Consider the following 20728-nt stretch of genomic DNA (forward strand, 5'->3'; position numbering starts at 1 on the left):
CGCACCAACCGCGGGGCGCGCTCCGAGCCCCAGCCCCGCCGGCTCGGTCGCGCTGTCCCCCCGTCCCGCGCCCACCGGTGGGGCCGCCCCGACCGCCCATCCCGCGCTCGTTGCTCGGCGCGCTCGGAGCGGGGCGCACGGGTCCGCGGCTCCGCGCCCCGCAGCCGCCATGGGCGCCGTTGCCGGAGCCGCCCCGCGCCCCGCCCGCCGGCTCCGCCCGCCCTCCGCCGGCACCGCCGAGCGCCGCTCCGGGCCGCCCACAAGGGCCGGGCTGGGCGCCGCTCCTTCCGCTTCCGCGCCGGGCATGCTGCGCTGCTGCCGGGCGGCCGCGGCCATCGCTGCCGGCTGCGCTCCGGGCTTCCCGCGCGGCCTCGCCATGGCCAAGAGCAAGTTCGAGTACGTGCGGGACTTCGAGGCGGACGACACGGTCCTGCCCAACTGCTGGATCGTGGTGCGGCTGGACGGCCGCAACTTCCACAGGTGCGGGCAGGGCCGGGCGGGAACCCCGCGGGTGCGGGCTGAGAGCGCTGTGCCGGGAGCGGGGTCCTGCGTGGTGCCCACTGTGCTGGGCTGTGCCTGTCCGGCTGTGTGAGCCCTGCAGGTGCGGGGTTAGAGATGCTCGTGTCCCCCACTCGGCCTCTCCAGGGCACGGAATTCCTCGGGATTTTGTTTCACGGGTGGCCTCAGAGGCGGTGGTAGGGAATGGGCCGAGTAGGGAAATGTTCCAGTGCCTTGGGTGTGATGGGCAGGGACAGGAGCTGCTATCCAGGGATGTGTACTGGTGTTTGCCTTCCCTTGGCATAAATGGGCCACGGTTCCCTTGCCTGGTAGATAACTCAGGTTCTTGCTGGGATATTATCTCTGGTTTTGGTAAAGCTCTTGAATTTTGACAAGTTTATTGATAATTTTTTCCCTTATTGGACTGAATATTAAAGACACCCCGTGAGAAAAGGAGTTTACAAAAAGTAGTATTAGTTATCAATTTCTAAATAAGATACATAAGCATTTGTTATCAGTTTCCCATGTAAGATACATACTGAGCCTGTATTTTGAGTTAACTGCTTTAAAAGACTGGTTTGGGTCAGATACTGGTGGGAAAGAGAATGGCTTATCCAGAGTGGATACCGAGGATTTTTGTTCCTGCTTTTCAGATCTGGAGAGAATTCTTTTGTCAGTGTTGACAGGATAGTGGAAATCAATATTCTTATAAAGCAAATATGAGGAAAATGAATGGGTTAGCATTTTTAGTAACTTTTTAAGGGACTCTTATGCAACCATTTTTGCTTTGAAGGTTTTCTGAGCAGCATGAATTCAAAAAGCCAAATGATGACCGTGCTCTGCACCTGATGACCAAGTGTGCCCAGACAGTGATGCAAGAACTGGAGGATATTGCTATTGCTTATGGACAGAGTGATGAATATAGTTTTGTTTTCAAAAAGAAGAGCAGGTGGTTTAAAAGAAGAGCAAGGTAACAGCTGCTTTGATACTGAAGTGAACTTGTTTTTAACATCTAATTCTTCTTCAGGTTTGTCTTTACCTACAGAGGTTAGGAGGAGGGCTGGTGCTTACACTGCAGTTAGTTCAAATTTTTAATGTGGATTCTTTACATGTGATCTTTCAGGAAAATAAGTTCAGTAATACAGAGCTTGTAAAAAAAGTTGTATAAACAACTTATATAAACAATCAAAACATTATAAACAGCCATTCTTTTAAGAAAATTACAATAAAGAGAGTTACAATGTAAGAAAGTTACAGTTCTCAGTGCCTCTGTTGTTCAAAAGTCTCTGCCATTCCTCATCTGCTTGGCCATTATTTAAGAAATGCTGCCCTCCACTAGAGTTATCACTACTGATACCTCAGATGAGCACAGATATATAATCACACCCATGTATTTCTTTCTTTTTTTCTCTTGTTCTGTGTTTGCAAGTAAGTTCATGACTCATGTGGTCTCCCAGTTTTCCTCAAGTTACGTGTTCTATTGGAAGGATTACTTCAAGGACCAGCAGCTTCTGTACCCACCAGGATTTGATGGACGAATTGTGTTGTATCCCAGCAACCAGAATTTGAAGGACTACCTCAGCTGGAGACAAGCAGATTGTAAGTGTTCCTAGAAATGAGAGATTTGTGCAGTTGAGTTCATTTCTCTGAACAGAAAAGTCTTTTCTGCCAGTGTGTTTGTATATACAGTTGTCAGTGAAAGAACATCAGGTAGGGTGGTGGTTTTCCAATAATATTACACTTGTCCTGGGATTTGTATAGGTACTGGCTGAAATTTGGAGTGTTCAGGCTACAACTAAATTTATTGCATCCTGAGAGTGAATTCAGCAAGAAATATTAGAACTGCTAATAGAATTAATAAATTAATTTTGATGTTCAGAGTTGGCTTAGCCAAGGTAATCTGTAATGAAGAGATGTGAATATTCAAATTCACAACAGTAATCAAAAGTGCTGAATATTCCATGGTAGAACAGACCACTGGATTTGTGTCTAGACCTTTGTCAGTACCTAGTCTCTATTGTCAAATGAAAATTATTTACATTATACATAAACACCCTTCAGCCTCTGCTGTGCCTTTTTCATTTATGAAATCTGTCTTGTAGTCATTATATGCAGTACCTTAAAAATGTATTATAAACATTGTATCTTCTTTAGAAACTGATTGTATTAATTCCCCATTACTCTTAGCTGTTTCTTGGATACAGCTCTGGAAATAAAGCTGTTTTTTTCCTAAGTAATCACTCAGATTTGGTAAATAACTGTCCTCACACTCATTTCTCTGTTTTTTCTAGGCCATATCAATAACCTTTATAATACAGTGTTCTGGATGCTTGTGCAGCGAGGGGGTTTGACACCAGTGCAAGCACAGGAGAGGCTCCGGGTAAGAGTCTGCTCAAGTCATGGTTTTTTACAGCTAAAAATTAAATCATAAGATTTGCAAAGTGTCTTGTCTGCTCAGCAGCCCTGGCTTGTCTATTCTTACTGTAATAATTTTGTGGGTGTAATCAACAACTTCTTCAGTTGTGCAGATATTAATACCACTAGCAAATAATGTAATTTTGGTTAATTATTAGCAGGGTTTATGTTCTTAGTTGGCAATTTCAGAAATCTTAGAAATGTCGTAAAATGTTCAGCATCCAAACCCATGCGGAACAATGGCAGAATTCAGGTCCTGTTCATTGCCAGTCCCTTCTATTGTGTTTTGTCTCCTTGTGCAGACTTTAGCAAATTATTCCTGTTTTCTCCTGGAATCTGTTGACTGTCTTCTATTTGTCTTGAAAATGTGATAAAAACCCTCTTGGAATTAATTCTTCTGTTGATAGAAGTGATTAAACCTTGTGATTTAAAAGTGAAAAACCTTTACAAATATCTATCTGGCTTCCAATGTTCACCCCTCCTAGAGATACAATTTGTTTGTTTTCTCTAAGAGTGTTTTTCTTTTCCTTTCCTCTCAGGGAACTTTGGCTGGAGATAAGAATGAAATCTTATTTTCTGAATTCAACATCAACTACAACAATGAACCTTTGATGTATAGAAAAGGAACTGTCCTAATATGGCAGAAGGTAAAAAAACCCTATTGCCACTTGCTTTGGGCTGATATTTTAAATAGCTACACTGTGGCAGACAGACTGTGCTGCAAGAGCACCACATGTATCTCCAGTGTATGTCTAGGAATACATATATCTTAAAATTAACTATATTTGCCATGTAATTGTGTGTAAGATGACTCATTGTTTTGGAGATGTTTTTGAGAGCTGTTTGTGTGAGCATAATATAAAAACCAGTCTCTGCAGTCTGGCTTAGATACAAATGATGACCACTGAGATGAAACATGTATCAGCAGATCACAATGTTTGTATCATTGGGGCCAGGCCCTTCCCGGGATTAGGTCCCAAGTATATCCATGGCAAAGGAATTACAAACTTCTGTTCAATAAAGTGGCTCAAATCATAGTTGGCTTAGTGCTTCTCTGCTTTAAGGCAACCTGGAAATGCTCATTATTCTATGATTGTATCATTGATTTAGTGGGAGAAATTCTTGTCCTGTGTTTTTTTATTAAATTCTTTTTTATTAGAATTTTTGAATCCACTCTGGAGCCTTTTAGATCTGCTAATGTATCAACTATATTTTCAGATTAATGAAGTCATCACTAAGAAAATTAAAATGCCAAAGGAAGAAGAAGAAAAAGAAGTGGAAGTGACGCGGACTAAGACTAAAGTTGTTCCCCTGCACTGTGACATCATTGGGGACCAGTTCTGGGAGGAATATCCTGAGATTCTGGCTGAGGATAGTTGATATCTCTGATGAGCATAACTGGTAGCTCACATTCAGCTCTGCTTGGGTTGTTGGCAAGTGAGGAATACGAATGGTGGCTGGCAGAGTTTGACCTGGGACCCTTTTCAGCAGCTACAATGGGTTTGGCACTGGTGCTGCCTAAAAAGAAGACACTGGTGCTGTCTGACATACAAGGATTTACCTATAAGGAATGCTGAAATCATACTGTATTTTGAATGTTAAGAACTCATCATGAATTAAGACTTTTCCTGCCTTATATATGTGTATTTGTAAAAAAAGTATGTAGAAATTTCCTGTGTTTCTATAGCATTTAATCAATGAGGTATTTTATTGTACTGCTGAACTATAAAAAAGCCCGAATATTTGAACAGAAAATTATTGGTTTGATTTTTGTTTTCAGCTGAGATGGACCAGAATACTTCATTTGGGATTTAGTATTAAATTTCAAGGCTGGTGTGTTTAGTCAGATGAGTGACACGCAGTTCTCCTGCCTGATGTCTGATTCTTACTGAAATGCAATGGAGTAGCCCAGCAGTTTTCTGGGCTATGCTTGATTTTAAAAGTATTGACAAAATGTACAGGATTTTTATACTTCTAAAAAATATAAATAATAGTACCTTCCCTGCTGTTTTTATTATGTGGCCTTTCTCATTCCTGGGACTTGAACTAGTAAGTGGTGACAGTTCCAAGCAGTGAAGTTAATAATAAAGGTATTGCACAGGCTGAAATTCTGTTAGGACATGGATAGGTATCTTTCCTCATATTCCATGGTCTGGGAATTCACCTGTCTCCTATTGTGCACAACACAGCATATTTTAAAAAAATACAGCACAACATAGCAAAATATTCCAGGTGCCTGCAAAGAGGGAGTCAACAACAATTTATGCTGCTGCTTTCTGATCTCCCTGGGCATGAAAGAGCAGTGCTGCCAATCCATGTTTGTTAGAGGGAAGGCAGGAGTGCGTGTTGCCTCCTCCATGCACAGTTCTGTTCTGGTTTAACTGTCACTAAAACCCCTTTGTCAAAATTGACCTCTCAGAGCAGAAATATTTCTGCTAATGGATAGGGGTTTGTCCCAGTGTAACTGGACTTTGAGGGAAATAACCTATTTCAATGTAGAAATATAGTTATAATGATAGGTGTTTATATGGCTATTACTGCTTCTAACCAAGCTGGTTGCAAAAACATCCAGAACAGTAACTGGGCCAGTTGTTGCTAACAAAGACATGGTCAGCATAAAAAATAGAAAGAAAGGATCAAGTGTGTACTGTCACAGTACTGAGTTAGATTCCTGTGAATTCTCTTATCAGTCTACTCTGTTTCCCCTTCCTGTAGAATTTACACATTTAAGGCAATGTGGTTTTGGTGTTTTTTTTTTCAAAAAGAACCCTGACCAGGTGCCAGTAAAATTCAATTTTGTGAGTTCTTCCTGAGATTAGGCAATGATTCTGTGAGTTTATAATAGCACAGAACTTCCCCCCTACTTCTCTGTACTGATTAAGTACATGCAATGAGGGAATGTATTTTGTTTTTAGTTTGTAGGATGGACTGCATGGTTCCTGGGAAGAGGATGTGGCTTGATGGTAAAATAATGATTCAGAATGAATCATTGCGCCAGTTATTTGCTCCTAAGAGCTTCGTTGGTTTTTTATCTTCTAACATAAATGCAATTTACTTGACTTTGAAATTCCATGTTACTGCTTGATGCCTGACTTTGGACATTACGTACAAAGCAGCTGTTCCAGAACTGGTAACAGCTGGATTTATTCAGCCTGGTAACAAATGAAAGATTAAAAAATAATTTGGCAGCCATGATTTATGTTTGGAAAGCATAACATAGGTTTTTTTATTTTATATGTTATGGCTGCCTGATACATCCTGTAGTATCTTTATGTATGTAAATTGTGTGTGTATATAAAAAACAGGTCTGTGTTAAGTCATAGTGTTTTCTAATTAACTCATTCTTACAATAATACGTAACAAGTCAACATAGTTGTTCACATATGGATGCATATGTCTTTGGAACCAAGACCAGGATTATCTGTACAACCATGGCCTTTAATTTGTATTAAGATAAATACTGGAGAAAGAAACCCCCTGTTGTATCTTCATGTGTAAGATGTGCATTTATATAACTGTGCAGCTGTATGGGAAAATAACTATTTCCAAGGTTCAAGCAGCAGCCTGGTGTTGGTGGCACACACAACTCATGGGTATTTCTGTAGGTGCAGGAGTCCTGTACTGTGACCCAGTGAAGAAAGAGGTGTTTTTCTGAAGTTGGTGAACAGCCTGTGGCTGATGTATTGCCGTAACAAGAAGCATTAAAGGTACAGGAACTTGTTATGAAACATTAATGGAGATGGTGAATCATTATAGTAAAACCTATTAAAAAGCATTTCCTTGCTGTTCCTCAGTGAAATTACTCTGCCCTGTGTATCCTTTTATGCATTAAAGTGCAAATTACATTGCAATCGCCCGTTGCCCAGGTGGATTTCATGGGGGGTTTGGGCCAGCGGGGTTTGGTCCCCAGAGTGGGCTGCAGGGGGAGGGTTGCACCAGTGGGAGGTAACTGCAAATAATCACAGATTTGTCAGGGTTGGAGGTGACTTCTGGAGATCATCCAGCCCAACCACCCTGCCAGGGCAGGGACACCTGGACAGGTTATCCAGGAACGTGTTCATGTGGGTCTGGGATGCCTCCAGAGAGGGAAACTCCACGCCCAGGCAGCTGTTCCAGTGCTCTGCCACCCTCAACGTAAAGAAGTTCCTCCTCATTTTGAGGTGAAATTTATTGTGTTTTAGTTTGTGTGCACTTCTCCTCTTCCTGTCACCGCGAACAGTTTGGCACCATCCTTTTGATACCCCCCTTTGAGTCTTTTGGACTAAGCAGGCCCAGCTCCCGCAATGTCTCCTATAAAAGATAGATGCTCCAGACCCTTCACCATCATTGCAGCCTTTGCTGGACGCTCTCCGGTGCCGGATGCAGCAGGGAGGTGTCCGTGCTTCCCGCGGTCCCTCACGGCTCCCCCCGGCTCCCTCCCGGGTCCCTCCCGCCCATGGCGGTCGCTCCGCCCTCAGGCCCGGGGCGTTGAGCGGCAGCGCCCCCTGGCGGCGGCGCTGGGCGGCGCGGCCGGCCGCAGCCCGGCATGGAGGAGGACGAGGCGGGCGCGGCGAGCGCGGAGCCGCGGGGCCCCCGCCGCCGCTCGCCCAGCCCCGGCCGCCTGGATGTGAGCTCCAGCCGCTTCGACCCGCTGCTGGCGCTCTACTCGCCGCGCACGCCGCTGCCCTTCCCCGCCGCGCCCTGCTTCAACAACCTCGCCGAGTACGAGAGCTTCCAGCGCGGCCTGCGCCGCCCGCACGGCCGCCGCGGTGCCCCCGCCAGCCGCGGTGCCACCGCCGCCCGCGCGTCCCGCCGGGGCCCGCCCGCCCCCGACCCCGAGCGCATCCAGCGCCTCCGCAGCCTCATGGTGAACGCGGACCCCGAGCAGGAGGAAGGCGGAACGGCGAGGCGGCGGCGGCGGGCACCGCGCAATGTCCTCACCAGGATGCCCCGTAAGGGCGCGGGCAGCGCGGCCCCGGGCGGGGCGGTCGCAGGGAGCCGGGGCTGAGGGAGGGCGGAGGGTGTGAGGGCCGGGGGCTTGCTGGGCTGGGCTGGGCTGGGCTGGGCCGGCGCGGAGTTGCGGTGGAGTTTGGGGGTGAGGAGGGAGCGATGGCTGGCGGAAGCGGTTGGGTGACAGTGGGGTGTGGGTGGTGAATGATTTGGTTTGATGGGAAATGACCCTGGGGTGCAGAGGCACTGGCACAAGTTGCTCAGAGAAGCTGTGACTGCTCCATCCCTGGAAGTGTCCAAGGCCGGTTTGGATGGGGCTTGGAGCAGCCTGGGATAGTGGAAGGTGTCCCTGCAGGTGGCAGAGGGATTGGAACAAGATGGGCTTTTTGGTTTTTCTCAACCGAGACCATTCCGTGATCTCTGAAATGGTGTGCAGGAATGAGGAACAGCTTTTCACAGAGCTACTCACGCAGAGATGACACTGACTTTGTTGTGGTCATGTTCTGCTCTGTTAATTGGTGAATTACTTGCATCCTCTTGGTTTTCAGGAGAAAAAGGATGAGACACTGCTATATTCTCAAAAATACTATTTTAAACCATGTTTGGGCCAGTCCAGGGTGTAGTTAAACCATAACCACAGGCAAAGTCTGTAACACACTGCTGTTTCTTGGTTGCTAACCAAACATCCTGCAGGCAGAAATACTGGCATTTCTGATAACAGGGTGGCAGAGCAGTGGATTGAGGTGAGAGACAGCTGTGATGTAAATTTAAATTCATCAGCTGTGATGATGATACTTATTTCTTGTAAAAATGTTCTGTGAGCAGTCAGGGTAAACATCCCCTAAATATGAAGAGGTGCTACTTGTGCCCCCACACCAAGAATCAAATGGCATTGTTGTCAGGTGAGATGTAACTTTAGTGCACTTAATTAAAAATACTGGGGTTCATTTTGGAATCAGATTATCTTTGCACCATCACCTTAATTTTTTTTTTTTCTAAAAAGGCAAAGCCCAAAATGTTTGATTCTGAATGCCCAAGGCAAAACTTTTTTCTTGCTCAGACACTAAAACACAATGTGTTCATTGCTATAGGTGCTGCATGCTCTTAAGTATCACACTTAGTGTTCTGCACAAATGCAGAGCTTCTGTTAGCCAGGATTTCCAGAAAACTGACCTTAAATGTTGATTTCAGATCTTAATTAAAAATATCTCAGTTTGCACTGGTGATGAAAATTGAGGGAAAAAAAAACCACTGTGAAAATTAAGAACAATTAAGAACACATACTTAATATCCACACATCCATGTCTGGACTTCAAAGAAGTCTGGCACAACTGATACAGAAAGTGCTATTCAGCAGCCTGGAGTGTTTTATGAGTGATTTATAGCCAAAGTTGTGTGCTTTCCTTGTAACTGGGGGATGTCTGCACCACAGGTGTTTGGAACTTGGCCTGTGTGGATCACTTCAGGAGGAGTTATTTGTCATCACTTTGCATTTACCAAGGGGCAGAGAATTCATGTGCAGGGCAGGTGGAAAGGTGTTTGATGTGTTTTGAGTTATTTCAACTTTTCTCTTGTGGTTTTTCTAATCTTGCCTCTTAATAGAGTCTGCTTTAAGGACAAGGACTTGAACTTAACCAGAGTTTAAATCTTTATTTTCACCCATTTGGGATGCTTGCCCTCTGTTCATAGTAGTTTTGGACTCATTTTTCAGAGTCCTGCTATTAAGCATGTGCTTATTTTATCCAGGTAAGGGTTGGATTTTGAGAACCAGCTTGGTAACTTTTTTCCCTGTCTGTTGAAACATTGTTCATTTCTCTAACAACAGAGAAGGCACAGGCAGATTTAGCTGTGTGCAGATCCTGTTCATTACAGCTCAGAGTGCTTGCAGAGGAGGTGTGTTCCAAAAATAAATGCCTTGCTTTGCTAGTTTTGTTTTTGCTGAGAATGTCAGGTTGTTGAAGGATTTTTGGATGATGTGTTCTGCCCTTTTGCTCAGATGAAGCTGGAAGTTTGCCATGGAGGAGCCAGAACCTTACACAGAAGGAAAAGTGGGTAGAGTGTAGATTTGGTGGAGCTCTGTAGTGTTTTCCTGGGTGATGAGAGACAGAGGCATAGTTGAAAATAAGTTGAAAATAAGGGTTAGGTGTAGATAGAGTTCCTATTAAAATGGAATATTGGTACTTAAAATCTAAAAATAAGTCTGGATTTTAAATTGTTATGTAAGTTCTCAGGGTTGGTTAGAAAAAATACTGTTTTCTGATTGGAAGCATTAATTTGATACCATGATGGTGTCGTCTGTGGTTCCTGTGATGGATCTGTCAATCTACAACATGTTTGTTATCAGTTCAGCTGAAGGACACACGGAGGCCCATGGAAAGACCCCCTAAGCAAGGCTGGGAGGTGCTGAGACAGCTTATGCTCTGTGTGAAACCAATTTCCTGCAGTTATCCAGCTGGAGAGGGCTGGCAAGAACACAATGGATCTCAAAAAATAAATGTGATTAGGTTAATTCAGAGGAAACTGATTTAGATTTCCCTGCTGTGGCCATGAATTACCCTGCAGCCCAGTCCTGCAGATCAGCTGTTTTACACAGTCACTTTACACTCACAGGAAGCAATTTCTGGTGTGCAAATCAAACCTTGAGTGTACAGTCCCTAAAGCACAAGGTGAGAGGTCATCTCTGGCTCACATGTTTTATTAATGTGCAGAACCATGTGAGATTTTAGACCAAGTCTTCTTCCTGACTCTTAGTAGGAATTGTACAGCATGTGGGTACCAGGACATGGGTGGAAATTGTAAATAATATCTACCCTTCTAGATATGTTACACTTGCAAAGATTTCTGGTGTGAAGACAAGGCCTGTGTGAGCCAGGCAAGCTTATTTTACTGAATTCCTGAATTCCTGAAGTTTTACTGAATTCCTTCACTTTTGCTCTGGTTAAAGCATTATTGTCCTGGGCCCTAGCATGGTTTAATTGCTGGCTGCTCCTGAGAGCAATTTTATTTCCTTGCCAGAGACTTGTAGGACTTTGAAGGATGTTCATCTGGCTGCTGAAATCTTAACTGAAACAATGCATTTTCATCAGTTTCAACTGGTCCAGTTTAGTAAGCTGAAGGATTTTGGTCATTCATTGTTTCAGAAATCCCCCTGTAAAAAAAAGGAACAAATCTGCTACAGTTCTTTATTCACAGCTCATAACTAAACTGAGGTAGCCTTAACCAGGCATTTGTCTTTTCTGTGGAACTAACTCTGCCCCTGTGAGCTTTCTGTTCCCTCTCAACTGGTGGGGGATTTTATTTATTTTCAGTTTGGATTACTTGGAAGGTTTTTGAAATGTAGCAAAAAGATTTTCAGCTAAGGCTGATTTGGCTGTGGGCTATGTAAAGCAAAACCTTCATATTTTCTGGTCTTGGCTCTCCCCATTGTAAGAAGAGTTTTGGTGGTCTGGTAATGGCAACCACAGTGTGCTGCAGTGCTTGGGGCTTCTTCATTGCTATTGTTGTGAACACCAGTGCTGTGCCAAGCTCTGCCATACTTGTACATAGAGTGGATTTCTACATGGCTTTTAGATAGATATGAAGAGAGTTTACAAAAATACATAGTGACAGGAAAAGTGGGAGTAGCTTCAAACTGAAAAAAAGTAGGTTTAGATTAGATATTAGAGAGAAATTCCTGGCTGTGGGAGTGCTGAGGCCCTGGCACAGATTGTCCAGAGAAGCTGTGGCTGCCCCAAGCCTGGAAGTGTTCAGGGCCAGGCTGGATGGGGCTCTGAGCAACCTTGGTCTAGTGGCAGCTGTTTCTGCCTGTGGGAGGGAGTTGAAAGAAGATAATCTTTAATCAATCATTCCAACTCAGGCCATTCTACAGTTCTGTTCTGTGATTCTGTGTATTTTGGTGGAGACTGGTGATGTTCTCTTTCTGTCCTAGTGCATGAAGGCAGCCCCCTGGGGGAGCTCCATCGCTGTGTCCGGGATGGTGTCAGAATCAACGTCCACATCCGCACTTTCAAGGGCCTTCGTGGAGTCTGCACTGGCTTTTTGGTTGCATTTGACAAATTCTGGAATATGGTAATTATTGTTCCAGCCCTTCATTTGTAACTGTTATATTGGAAACTTGAAATTTGTAACAGCTTTAAGCAAATGACGTATGGGGAAGGTTAAGGTGGTTTTGTGGTTCACAAAATTTGCTCTGGTACCAAGTGCTGGGTTTCAGGCACAAGTGGTACTTGGTGTTGGACTGGTACATCTGGGAGGTGCCCAACCATCTTAGAGAGGTTTTAGGTGAGAGAGAAGCTTTGAAGGTTTCCCAAAATCTTCAGAGTTTTGTATAAGAATACAGGAGATGGAATATGAGGAGTATCAGAAGCTTCCAGAGCTTACTTTCTCTGCAAAATCCAGTCTTTCTATAGTGATGGGTGCTTCTGTGTTTTCTCTCACTGATATCACTGAGCTGCCAGTGACAAAAGCTTTTCCCTGTTTTCTACCTTGTGAAGATCTTAAAGTAGATGGAAAAGCAGCTATTAAATATTCGTGAGCCTGGAGGTGTGAAAAGTTTGGGATTGGGGAGGAGGGAAGGATTTTGCAGGCAAGAATCACAGAGATTTTGCAAATAATGCAGAATGAACTTTGCTGCTGCTTTATACTTAGTACAATTTAGATGATTAACAAACCAGCTCCAAAGCACAGCTTGTTCCTGGGATGGATTTTCTCTCAAAACATAATTTCATAATGCTTTGACACAAAGCTGGTCCAAAGCTGCTTCATGTTTTATTTTAATTTCAATCTTTCAGTTTCTTTTATCTTTTTTAGGCCCTGACAGATGTGGATGAGACATACAGGAAACCAGTAATGGGCAAAGCCTTCTATGCAGAACCTCAGCTCTCACTGACCCGAGTAGGTGACATCTGCTGTTTGCTTTCTTATTAGGATCTCCTTTTTCAAAGTCATAAAAAGGGAGGATTGATTTGGAGCCCATATTTTAATTTGAAATATTTTACCTCCTTTTATTACAGATGACTCTAAAATAATTTGAACTGAGCAAAAAATTCCCCAAAATGTTTTCTGATCTTTCTGAAAGTACTTTAGTAGTTCAGTGTTCCTAAAGCTCCACTTTAGAACCAGATCAGAATTGTTGCCACTGCTTAATGTAGCATGCTGAACCTCTAGAAGCTCACTCTGTGGGTTTTGATGTGGGATTTGTTCTGTGTGTTTTTTGCACCATGGACTGATCAGGTCCATGTTTGTCTTGCCAGGGAATGTGGCAGAGCACCCCTCTGGTACTGATGTTCCTCATGGCACAGTCTGTCTGCAGCCAGAGGAACAACACAGCTCTTTGGTCACTTGAGCTTCCAGTGTGGGTACTGTGAAGCCCAAGATCTCCAAAGCTCTCCCCTCTCTAGGATCCAGCTGCAAATAGAGTTGTTTACCACGTTGACAACTGAAGAGATGATAGATGAACTTTTGAACAATGAAGGGAAAAAAATATGACAGGGCAGTGCCCGTTAAATGGCAACAGCTCCAGGCCTTTTGAACATCAGAGAAGCATCACAAAAACATTTAAAATGTTTCATTGTGAGGAGTTTGCTTTCAAATTCCTGCCATTTAAATCTGTTTTCTGGTAGATCCCACCCTTCCTTCTTTTAAAGATTAGTTAAAAATAATCAAGTTGTCATTGTTCCTTTAGCTCCCTCTCACAGCCATTGGCTTTCCATCCTGTTGCTGGGAAGAGAGAGGCTAACCAAAAATCTCATTTGCCATTATTTCATAAAAGCTTGTCTGCTGCCAGAGCAAAAGCAATTTCTTTTCCAGTTTCAGCACCATGTGTTTTTAGATTAATGAGTTCATACAGTGCTTTGGGTCTGCTGCTGTAGCTTTTATTATTTTTCTGTTGTTTATGATCTGCTCACCTCCCAGAATACCCACACGTCATCTTTTAGTTTATTTTGGTGAACACAAAAGATTCCTCCATTTTTCAGTGTACAGATTCTGCTAATGGAGACCCCTTATCTTAGGGATTCATGATACAAGGATGGAAATCTCTCTAAAACTGTCTGAAACATTAAAAGAACATGGGGAAAAGTGAGCTATAGGAGCAACTTGGTATCTCTGTTTCTCCTGACCAAAGTTAAAGGCTACCACACAGCAGTGTTGCTCCCAAAATTAAATTCCTTGGTGCTCATATTTAGACAGTCATGACCATGCAAGAGACTCGTTCACCTTCTGTCACTGTTTGACTTTGGTAAGCAAACATGGCCTTTATTGCTGGTGGAGATTTGTCACTGTGTCTTGTGAGCTGCTTTGGGATTGTACATGAAAATACAATGTAGAAGTGTGGAACAAGTGGCCTGTCTTGTTTTACAAGTGTGGTCATAGATACAACTGTCCTTTTGCAGCTGTTTGACAGACTCAAGCTGCAGGAATCCTCGGGGAAGAAGGGAGCTGACTCAAAGACTGTCTCAAAGGAGCTGGCCCTGACAAATTACTCTCAGACGCTGACTTTGAAGGCTGGATCTGGACGAGGGAGAGCAGAAGAGGAGCGTGAGAGGCAGAAGCACTCGGGCAGAGCTGCAGAGAAGAGGACCCCAGGTGACAGAAGTGAAGCTGATGTGGGCAGCAGGACTGCCCAGCCAGAGGGGGCCCGGGGCAGGAGCCAGCCCCGCAGGAGGAGGCGGCCCAAGGTGGATTATCAGCAGGTGTTCACACGCCACATAAACCAGATCTTTATCCGAGGAGAGAATGTCTTGCTTGTCCATTTAGCACATTGACTTGGCTGAGCCTTTGGCAGAGTATTTATTTGATAGCATGACTTGCTGCTGCAGCTCCCATTGCTATTTAGAGTTGTCATTGAGTAGGATGGTACCGTGGCTGGTTTCCCATTGCCACGTCAAGGCAGGGGAAAGAATTGTAACCTGAGCATCCTGGGCTTGATGCCAAAGCAGCCTCCTTGGATCACTGTTGGGGGTCTTAGGAGAAGGTCAGCAACACAGTTGTTTCTGTGATATGAGGGAGTTAAGCACAGATCCCTCTGTTTCTTAAAAGGAAGCTAATGGAGAGGGTTGTAAGAGAATTTGGTGTACTCTGTTACAGGAACTACTTGTGGCACACATTTAAAGATAAGATCTGGACCTGCAATAAATCAGAAATGCTCTTTTGCACATTCTGAGTAATATCAAGATGAAATTGCTAATGAAACCAACAGTTTATCTGCTGCTGTTACATGGATGTCCTCTTTTTCAGATATAACTCTGACAGTCATTTTGAAATAGTTCATAAAATATTGGAGTCACATCCTGCTGATGGCTACTGGCCTCTTTGCCATAGTTAGCTCTGTAATGCTCTGTGTGATAGAAAAGCCCTTAATTGTAAAGTATTCTTTTAATGTGGGTGATGGCAGGACTGTAAGTTGTTTCCAGTATCAAAGCTTAGGCTCTCTGTAATGTTGTGCTTTGGCCCTGTGTCACCAGCAAGCAGATGATGTAGCTGACTCAGAGACCTCTCTGTTTGGAGTTTATTGTGGGTGAGGATGGAAAATTATCCTTTTATATTTCACCCACTTGCTACTTAGTGTAAGAGTGAAGCTGGCAAAGATTGGGTTTTTCTCAGGTGTGCTTGTGCTGAGCACACCTGTCCTGTATTTAAACACCTTTCAGGCTCCCCCCTCTCTTGAAACCAGAGCTGCTGTGTCTGCAGCAGTTCTCATGGAGCAGGAATCTTCATGGGTCTTTCCTGTCCATGTGAAGGATGCATCATCTAATTCCAGTTGAGCTTTGGAGATGTGCCTGAAAAGGTTTTGAAGTATAGAAGTCAAACTCATCAGTGTTTCATTTTAGCAAGGCTGTTGTATTATTGCAGGTGAGGCCAAGGTTCAGCAGGTATAAACTGCTTCCCAAAAAACCTACCTGCAGAAGTCTGAGGGTAAATGAAGCTGTTCCATTATGTAGCCTGTTCCTTTGTTGTCAAAGGAGATTTCATGCTGCTATTCTGTATTCATCCCAACTGCCTTGTGCTTTGCAGCAGCTCTGTGTGTTTAAGCTGAAGTTGGGAAATTGCTTTGTGGCAGGACTGACATTGCATATAGATACCCTGAGTTCTCAAATTGAGTGGCTGTACTGTGGGTGACATGGATTTCTGTTGCTGCAGATGCAGCATTCTGCTTGCTTGGTCGTTAGGGATATGTCTGGTGTTTGGGTGAAGCACAGAAATCATTTTGCAGGCATTCTGGACATACGAAGCAGCTGTTTGCCTCTGGGGGAGCTTGAAACTTAGTCAACATTTCATATGACATGGGGCTTGATGAGCTCAGCCACTGAGCTCAAAGCCAAGTTCAGCCTGGGACAGAATAAAAAGTACTGTTGAGGCAAAATAATTTCATCAAGGGAGAAAAAGAAAAGAAAAAAAAATTAAATACTCTCTGCAGCTTCTTCTGAAACATTGCTTTACTGCTGTAATGCCATCCCTCTGTGAACTGAGACTTAGGCACTGGAAAGATTCTTCTCATGGAGGTTCTTGTTTCCCTTTCCTTCTTTTCATGTTTGTGTTCATGTGCTCAGCAGTTTTTTCCCATTTTTTCCTCTTTTTTTTCCCCTTTCTCCTGTCAGTACTTTGTCTCCTCAGGACATTCTAAACTCTGGTTTACAAAGACTGTTCTTGTTGTCCTGCCTTTCTGCACCCTTTCCTGGTTGGCTTTCTGCGTAGTAACCAGAACCCTCACAAATTGCTAGAAACGTGTGAAGCTAGAAACAAGGTGCTTATCTCTGCTCCTGACTTCCCAGCAGCTTTTCCTGCAAGTGAATATTTACTTCCTTATGGTTGTGGGGATTTTCCTCTCTGTTTTCTGGCAGCTTTGTTCTTATTTCAGCTGCTTGGGATGACTCCTCTCTGCCTTTTCTATTACTACCAAAGGCCACTGGTTCTGACCTCTCCTCTTTCTTTTGTATTTGACCAAAGGGTGTCAGATCTTCCTCAAGCTGACATACAGTGACAGCTCATTGAATTCTTGCTTTTCTTCACCTCATATTTTTAAATCTTTGTCTGCCTAGTTTATGCCTTGTGCATTAACTAAGATACAGCTACCATGAATGTATTTGTGGCTGTGCTGCCTTTCCTGTTGATTGACACTTTGCCAAGTTCTCAGTTGCTGCTGGAAGTCTCAATGTTTCCTTTCATAATGAGTTTTTCCCTGAAACCTTTCAGATGTTTGTTGCTTCGCATCTATGAGTTTTTGTTTACATTTGATGAAAAGTGCTGGTGCTTAGACTTAAGTTTGTGCCTTGATTTTTATATCATCCCTGACCTGTTCTTCCAGAATCATCACCTTGGTGAGCAAACCTGCTTAAGGATTATAGTTTATCTACTTTTTTTGTACTACCTCATTCCTCATTGTTAAAATGTTCCTCCTCTCATCTGTGAAGCTGGTTGAACTGCTCCCTTCCAATTTAGATTTAATGAATTATTTGCTGGTTCTTCATTTGTATCCTACTTTCCTGTCCACCTTTCTCATTATTTCCAAGCTGCTTCCTCTTCTACAACTTCAGGTCTTCCAAAATGTCTTCCTTTTCCCACTTTTTCTGGCATTGTGTATTTTTAAAATGCATTATTAAAAATTTGTCTTATGGATTTTGTCTCTTTCAAGCATCGTGATTGTGATGAAGCAAGTGATCCTGTAGGTGTGTTGTCACTTGCTTGTTCAGTACTTCAGATAACATTGCTCTTTAAATAAAACTGAATGTCATGTTCTGAAATGGGATCTTCTACCTCACTGAAGTATTTAAACAGTATTCTTCTGTTTAAAAAAAGAAGAAGAAAATGAAAACAACCTTTGGAACCAAATGAGCTTGGGTTTTCAGTGGTTTTTTTAATTGTTTCTTTCTATGGTTTTTCTTTTCCAAACTCAACATAAAATCTTTTGCTCAAAAAGTTTTTTGCTCCCAGCCGTTCCTCTCGCTGCAGTGATGCTGTGAGCATGAACACACCAAAGTCTTTGTGCTAAGGAATGAAGAGTAGGAAACAGAGCAATGTGAGAGTGAAAAAGCTTTGGGCAGATATGAAAACCTCCCTAGAAAGGATCCACAGGTGCCCCCTGTCCTGTATTTCTGGGACTTTGCTCAGCCTGGTGCTCAGTAATGGTTCTTAAAGTGTGTTTGGGGTGAGGTACCCAGTTACTGCAGGGAGCGGTTTTCTGCAATAACTTCAAAGAAGCGTTGGGATAATTTGAGGAAGTTTTAAAATAATTTCTCATTTCTGGGATTATTTCTTAGGAAATGTTTTTGCACAGGTGTTTCATTTTTATCAAACACTCCTTAGGCTGTGGTTGTAGAAAAGGTACGGCCAAAGGGGGAAAAAAGCTCATAAAAAAGTGTAGGTTTGGTTCCTTCTCTCAACTGACTGGTCCAGCTTGTTAATTGCCTGGAAGGGTTTTTTCTGACCTAGAGTGAAGTACTTAGCATGTCCTCTGCAGGTGATTACTGAATTAATCAGTGAGTGCTGTTTTCCATCTGCTTCTTCTCCTTCAGTGTTTGGATTCATTGTTTCTTCTGCAGCATTCCCTCAGCAGGGCAGTGTCCAGCAGGAACAGGCCTGAGTGCCCACTGGTTTTTACCCTTCCCTAAGGAATCTTACCCCATCCAGTTTTGAATTCAAAGAGCCTTTGGCTGTTCTTCATTTTCATACTGTTCTCTTTAGATTTTTGGAATTATTTGCTCAGAAGAATTATTTATCTTGGATAATATTACTTTTTGGAGTAAAGTGATTTTTTTAAACTTTTAAGAAAATAAGTTTTTTACTTATTTTGCTCCACAAAGTACTAGGTTTTCCTAGTTTGTTGTTGCAGTCACCCACTTGCACCTGTGAATCACTGGGTGAAGAGGTGTGCAGGATAAAAAGAGGCAGAGTAAAAAGATGTATAATTTTTATTGAATTTGACATTCTGTCCAATATTCTGCCCACACTCAGCCTTTCTGTTTCTTACTGGCACTGACCTAAGTGAGACAGGTGTAAACTATTTGATCCAGAATCTTGAAGGTAAATGGAGCTGGGACAGCAGACTGAAAACACTGAGTTTATGAGGATGTTTATCTCCAGGTAAACTTTCTATCTTTGATTAAACAGATGAGAGTTATAAGCACCAACTTACACTGCAAGCTCTGCCTCTGGATAAAACTGGAAGGCAGAGTGCTGCAGCTTTTCAGAGGTGATGCAGTGATTCCCTCAGCCAGGACAGCTCTTGCCTGAGAAGCTGCTCAGGTATATGCCAGTGTCTGCCTCAGAGCCTCACTCCAAATACTGCCAATTAATATGAGGATGTTTTCTGTCCTGCCTGCACTGCCAAGTGTAAAATATGAATGCTGAGGTCTGCAGCATCTGCAGCCCAGAACTACTTCAGTTCATGCTTTCGCTTCTTGATGTTGGCTTAAGAAATTCAAGTTTGTGCTAATGGCAAGCCTAAGGCAGTCTGTTAGAACATTAGGAAAGGCTGCTGCTGACTAGAAATAATATTGGAAAAGTAAGTTTTTACAGAATTTGTGAAATTGTGATTGTAATTAGTATTGCACACCAGGAAAGGGTGAGAGAGTTGGGATTGTTCAGCCTGGAGAAGGGAAGCTTTGGGGTGACCTAATTGCAGCCTTTGAGTACCTGAAGGGAGCTTATGAGAAAGATGGAGAGAGACTCTTGACAAGGGCCTGGAGTGCCAGGACAAGGGGGAATGGCTTCACACTGACAGAGAGTAGTGTTAGGTGGGATAGTAGGCAAAGAGGAGGGGAGAGGAATGACTCAGGTGGTGGTAACTCCTTGACATGGGAAGGGGCTTTCTAACCTGTGCCCTGGGCACAATCCTGCCAGCACTGGGCAGTTGAGCTCTGTAGATGAAGGGGAGGATGCTGAGCCAGCTCTTGAGTGCAGCCTCCCTTATGCTGTGAGCCTTTCACAGCACCTGAACTGCCCCTGGAATCTGCCAGGCTCCAGCCCTAATGACTGACATGTTTGATCCTGCCTCTTAATATTTTGCAGAGGAAACTCAACAGAAGAAGGAACTAAGCAAATTTGCCCTTTTGAGGTGGAGATGGAGAAGGCTTGGTTTTCCTTGGCTTCCTGGGGTGCAGGAGAAAGGACTATTTTAATGGGGAAATAGCAGAGATGCTTGTCTCCTGGTGTTTACAAGTCCTTTCAGATGTCACTGTAAGTGCTCTTGCTCTTAGCTGGTGGAATGTAGGCCTGTCAGGGAAGGAAAATGCCTCCTGATGTTCCTGGATAACTATCTTAACTTCTGGCTTTCTGGTGTACACCTGGATGACTTTGTTGAAAAAAAAAAATAGTACACCTGAGACTTTCAGACCTGAGACTTTCAGTCAGTCTTGTATTCACTTAGAATGAAAAGTAGTTTGATCAGTTTGTGTGAAAACATATCCATCCTTTTTCCTCTCAAAAGATCAGTGCTCTCCCTCAGGAAAGAAATTAAAGCTGCTCCTATAGTGATTGCTTCTGATTTCCACTGCTTCAGAGCAAAGTGCAGCTGTGCCAAGGTGTCTTTATTATTCTGAGAGGACGAGATGAGAGAAATGTTTGGTTTCTCTAAAACTAAAATGGGCATTACAAGGGGAACAGATGGGTTGACCTCTTTCCAATGAGTCACCTGTAAAACTTCCTTAGGGAGCCACAAAGGAGCAGCATGAGCCACCAGACTGACGTGGAATTGGAAGTCAGGGGCTGACAAATTCCACTCTCTTCACTGCCTCTTGCTCACTGAATGGCCTTGGCAAGTCGCTTCCATCCCTCTCCCTGATGCTCCACAGCTGTAGCACATCCAAGAGCTCTCCTTGCCTGTCTTTCGAGGAGCTGGGGAAGTGGTAAATGCTATACAAGTGCCAAGTGTTGTTATCCAAACTCTCTC

At 43.6% G+C, this 20728-nt stretch overlaps 2 protein-coding genes across 4 annotated transcripts; both read left to right on the plus strand.

Annotated features, from left to right (window-relative positions):
* The first annotated feature begins 304 nt into the window (after positions 1-304).
* THG1L (tRNA-histidine guanylyltransferase 1 like) lies at positions 305-6646 on the plus strand. 3 transcript variants are annotated; one of them, XM_058815357.1, is made up of 6 exons: positions 305-480; positions 1292-1468; positions 1928-2097; positions 2790-2878; positions 3453-3560; positions 4132-6646. In XM_058815357.1, the coding sequence occupies exons 1-6, from the start codon at positions 305-307 to the stop codon at positions 4291-4293; spliced, it is 882 nt and encodes a 293-aa protein (XP_058671340.1). In that variant the 3' UTR covers positions 4294-6646. The 3 variants fall into 3 exon arrangements, with proteins under 3 accessions (XP_058671340.1, XP_058671341.1, XP_058671342.1); XM_058815358.1 differs by lacking the exon at positions 305-480 and having other exon boundaries at positions 1323-1468; positions 1932-2097; XM_058815359.1 differs by lacking the exon at positions 305-480 and having other exon boundaries at positions 1402-1468; positions 2023-2097.
* Positions 6647-7438: 792 nt separating this feature from the next.
* Positions 7439-20164, plus strand: LSM11 (LSM11, U7 small nuclear RNA associated). Its single transcript, XM_058815308.1, has 4 exons — positions 7439-7844; positions 11771-11910; positions 12652-12735; positions 14235-20164. Exons 1-4 carry the CDS (start codon positions 7439-7441, stop codon positions 14604-14606), a joined length of 1002 nt encoding a protein of 333 aa, XP_058671291.1. The 3' UTR covers positions 14607-20164.
* Positions 20165-20728: the final 564 nt, after the last annotated feature.

This window comes from Ammospiza caudacuta, chromosome 16, assembly GCF_027887145.1.
Source record: "Ammospiza caudacuta isolate bAmmCau1 chromosome 16, bAmmCau1.pri, whole genome shotgun sequence".
Lineage (NCBI taxonomy): Eukaryota > Metazoa > Chordata > Aves > Passeriformes > Passerellidae > Ammospiza > Ammospiza caudacuta.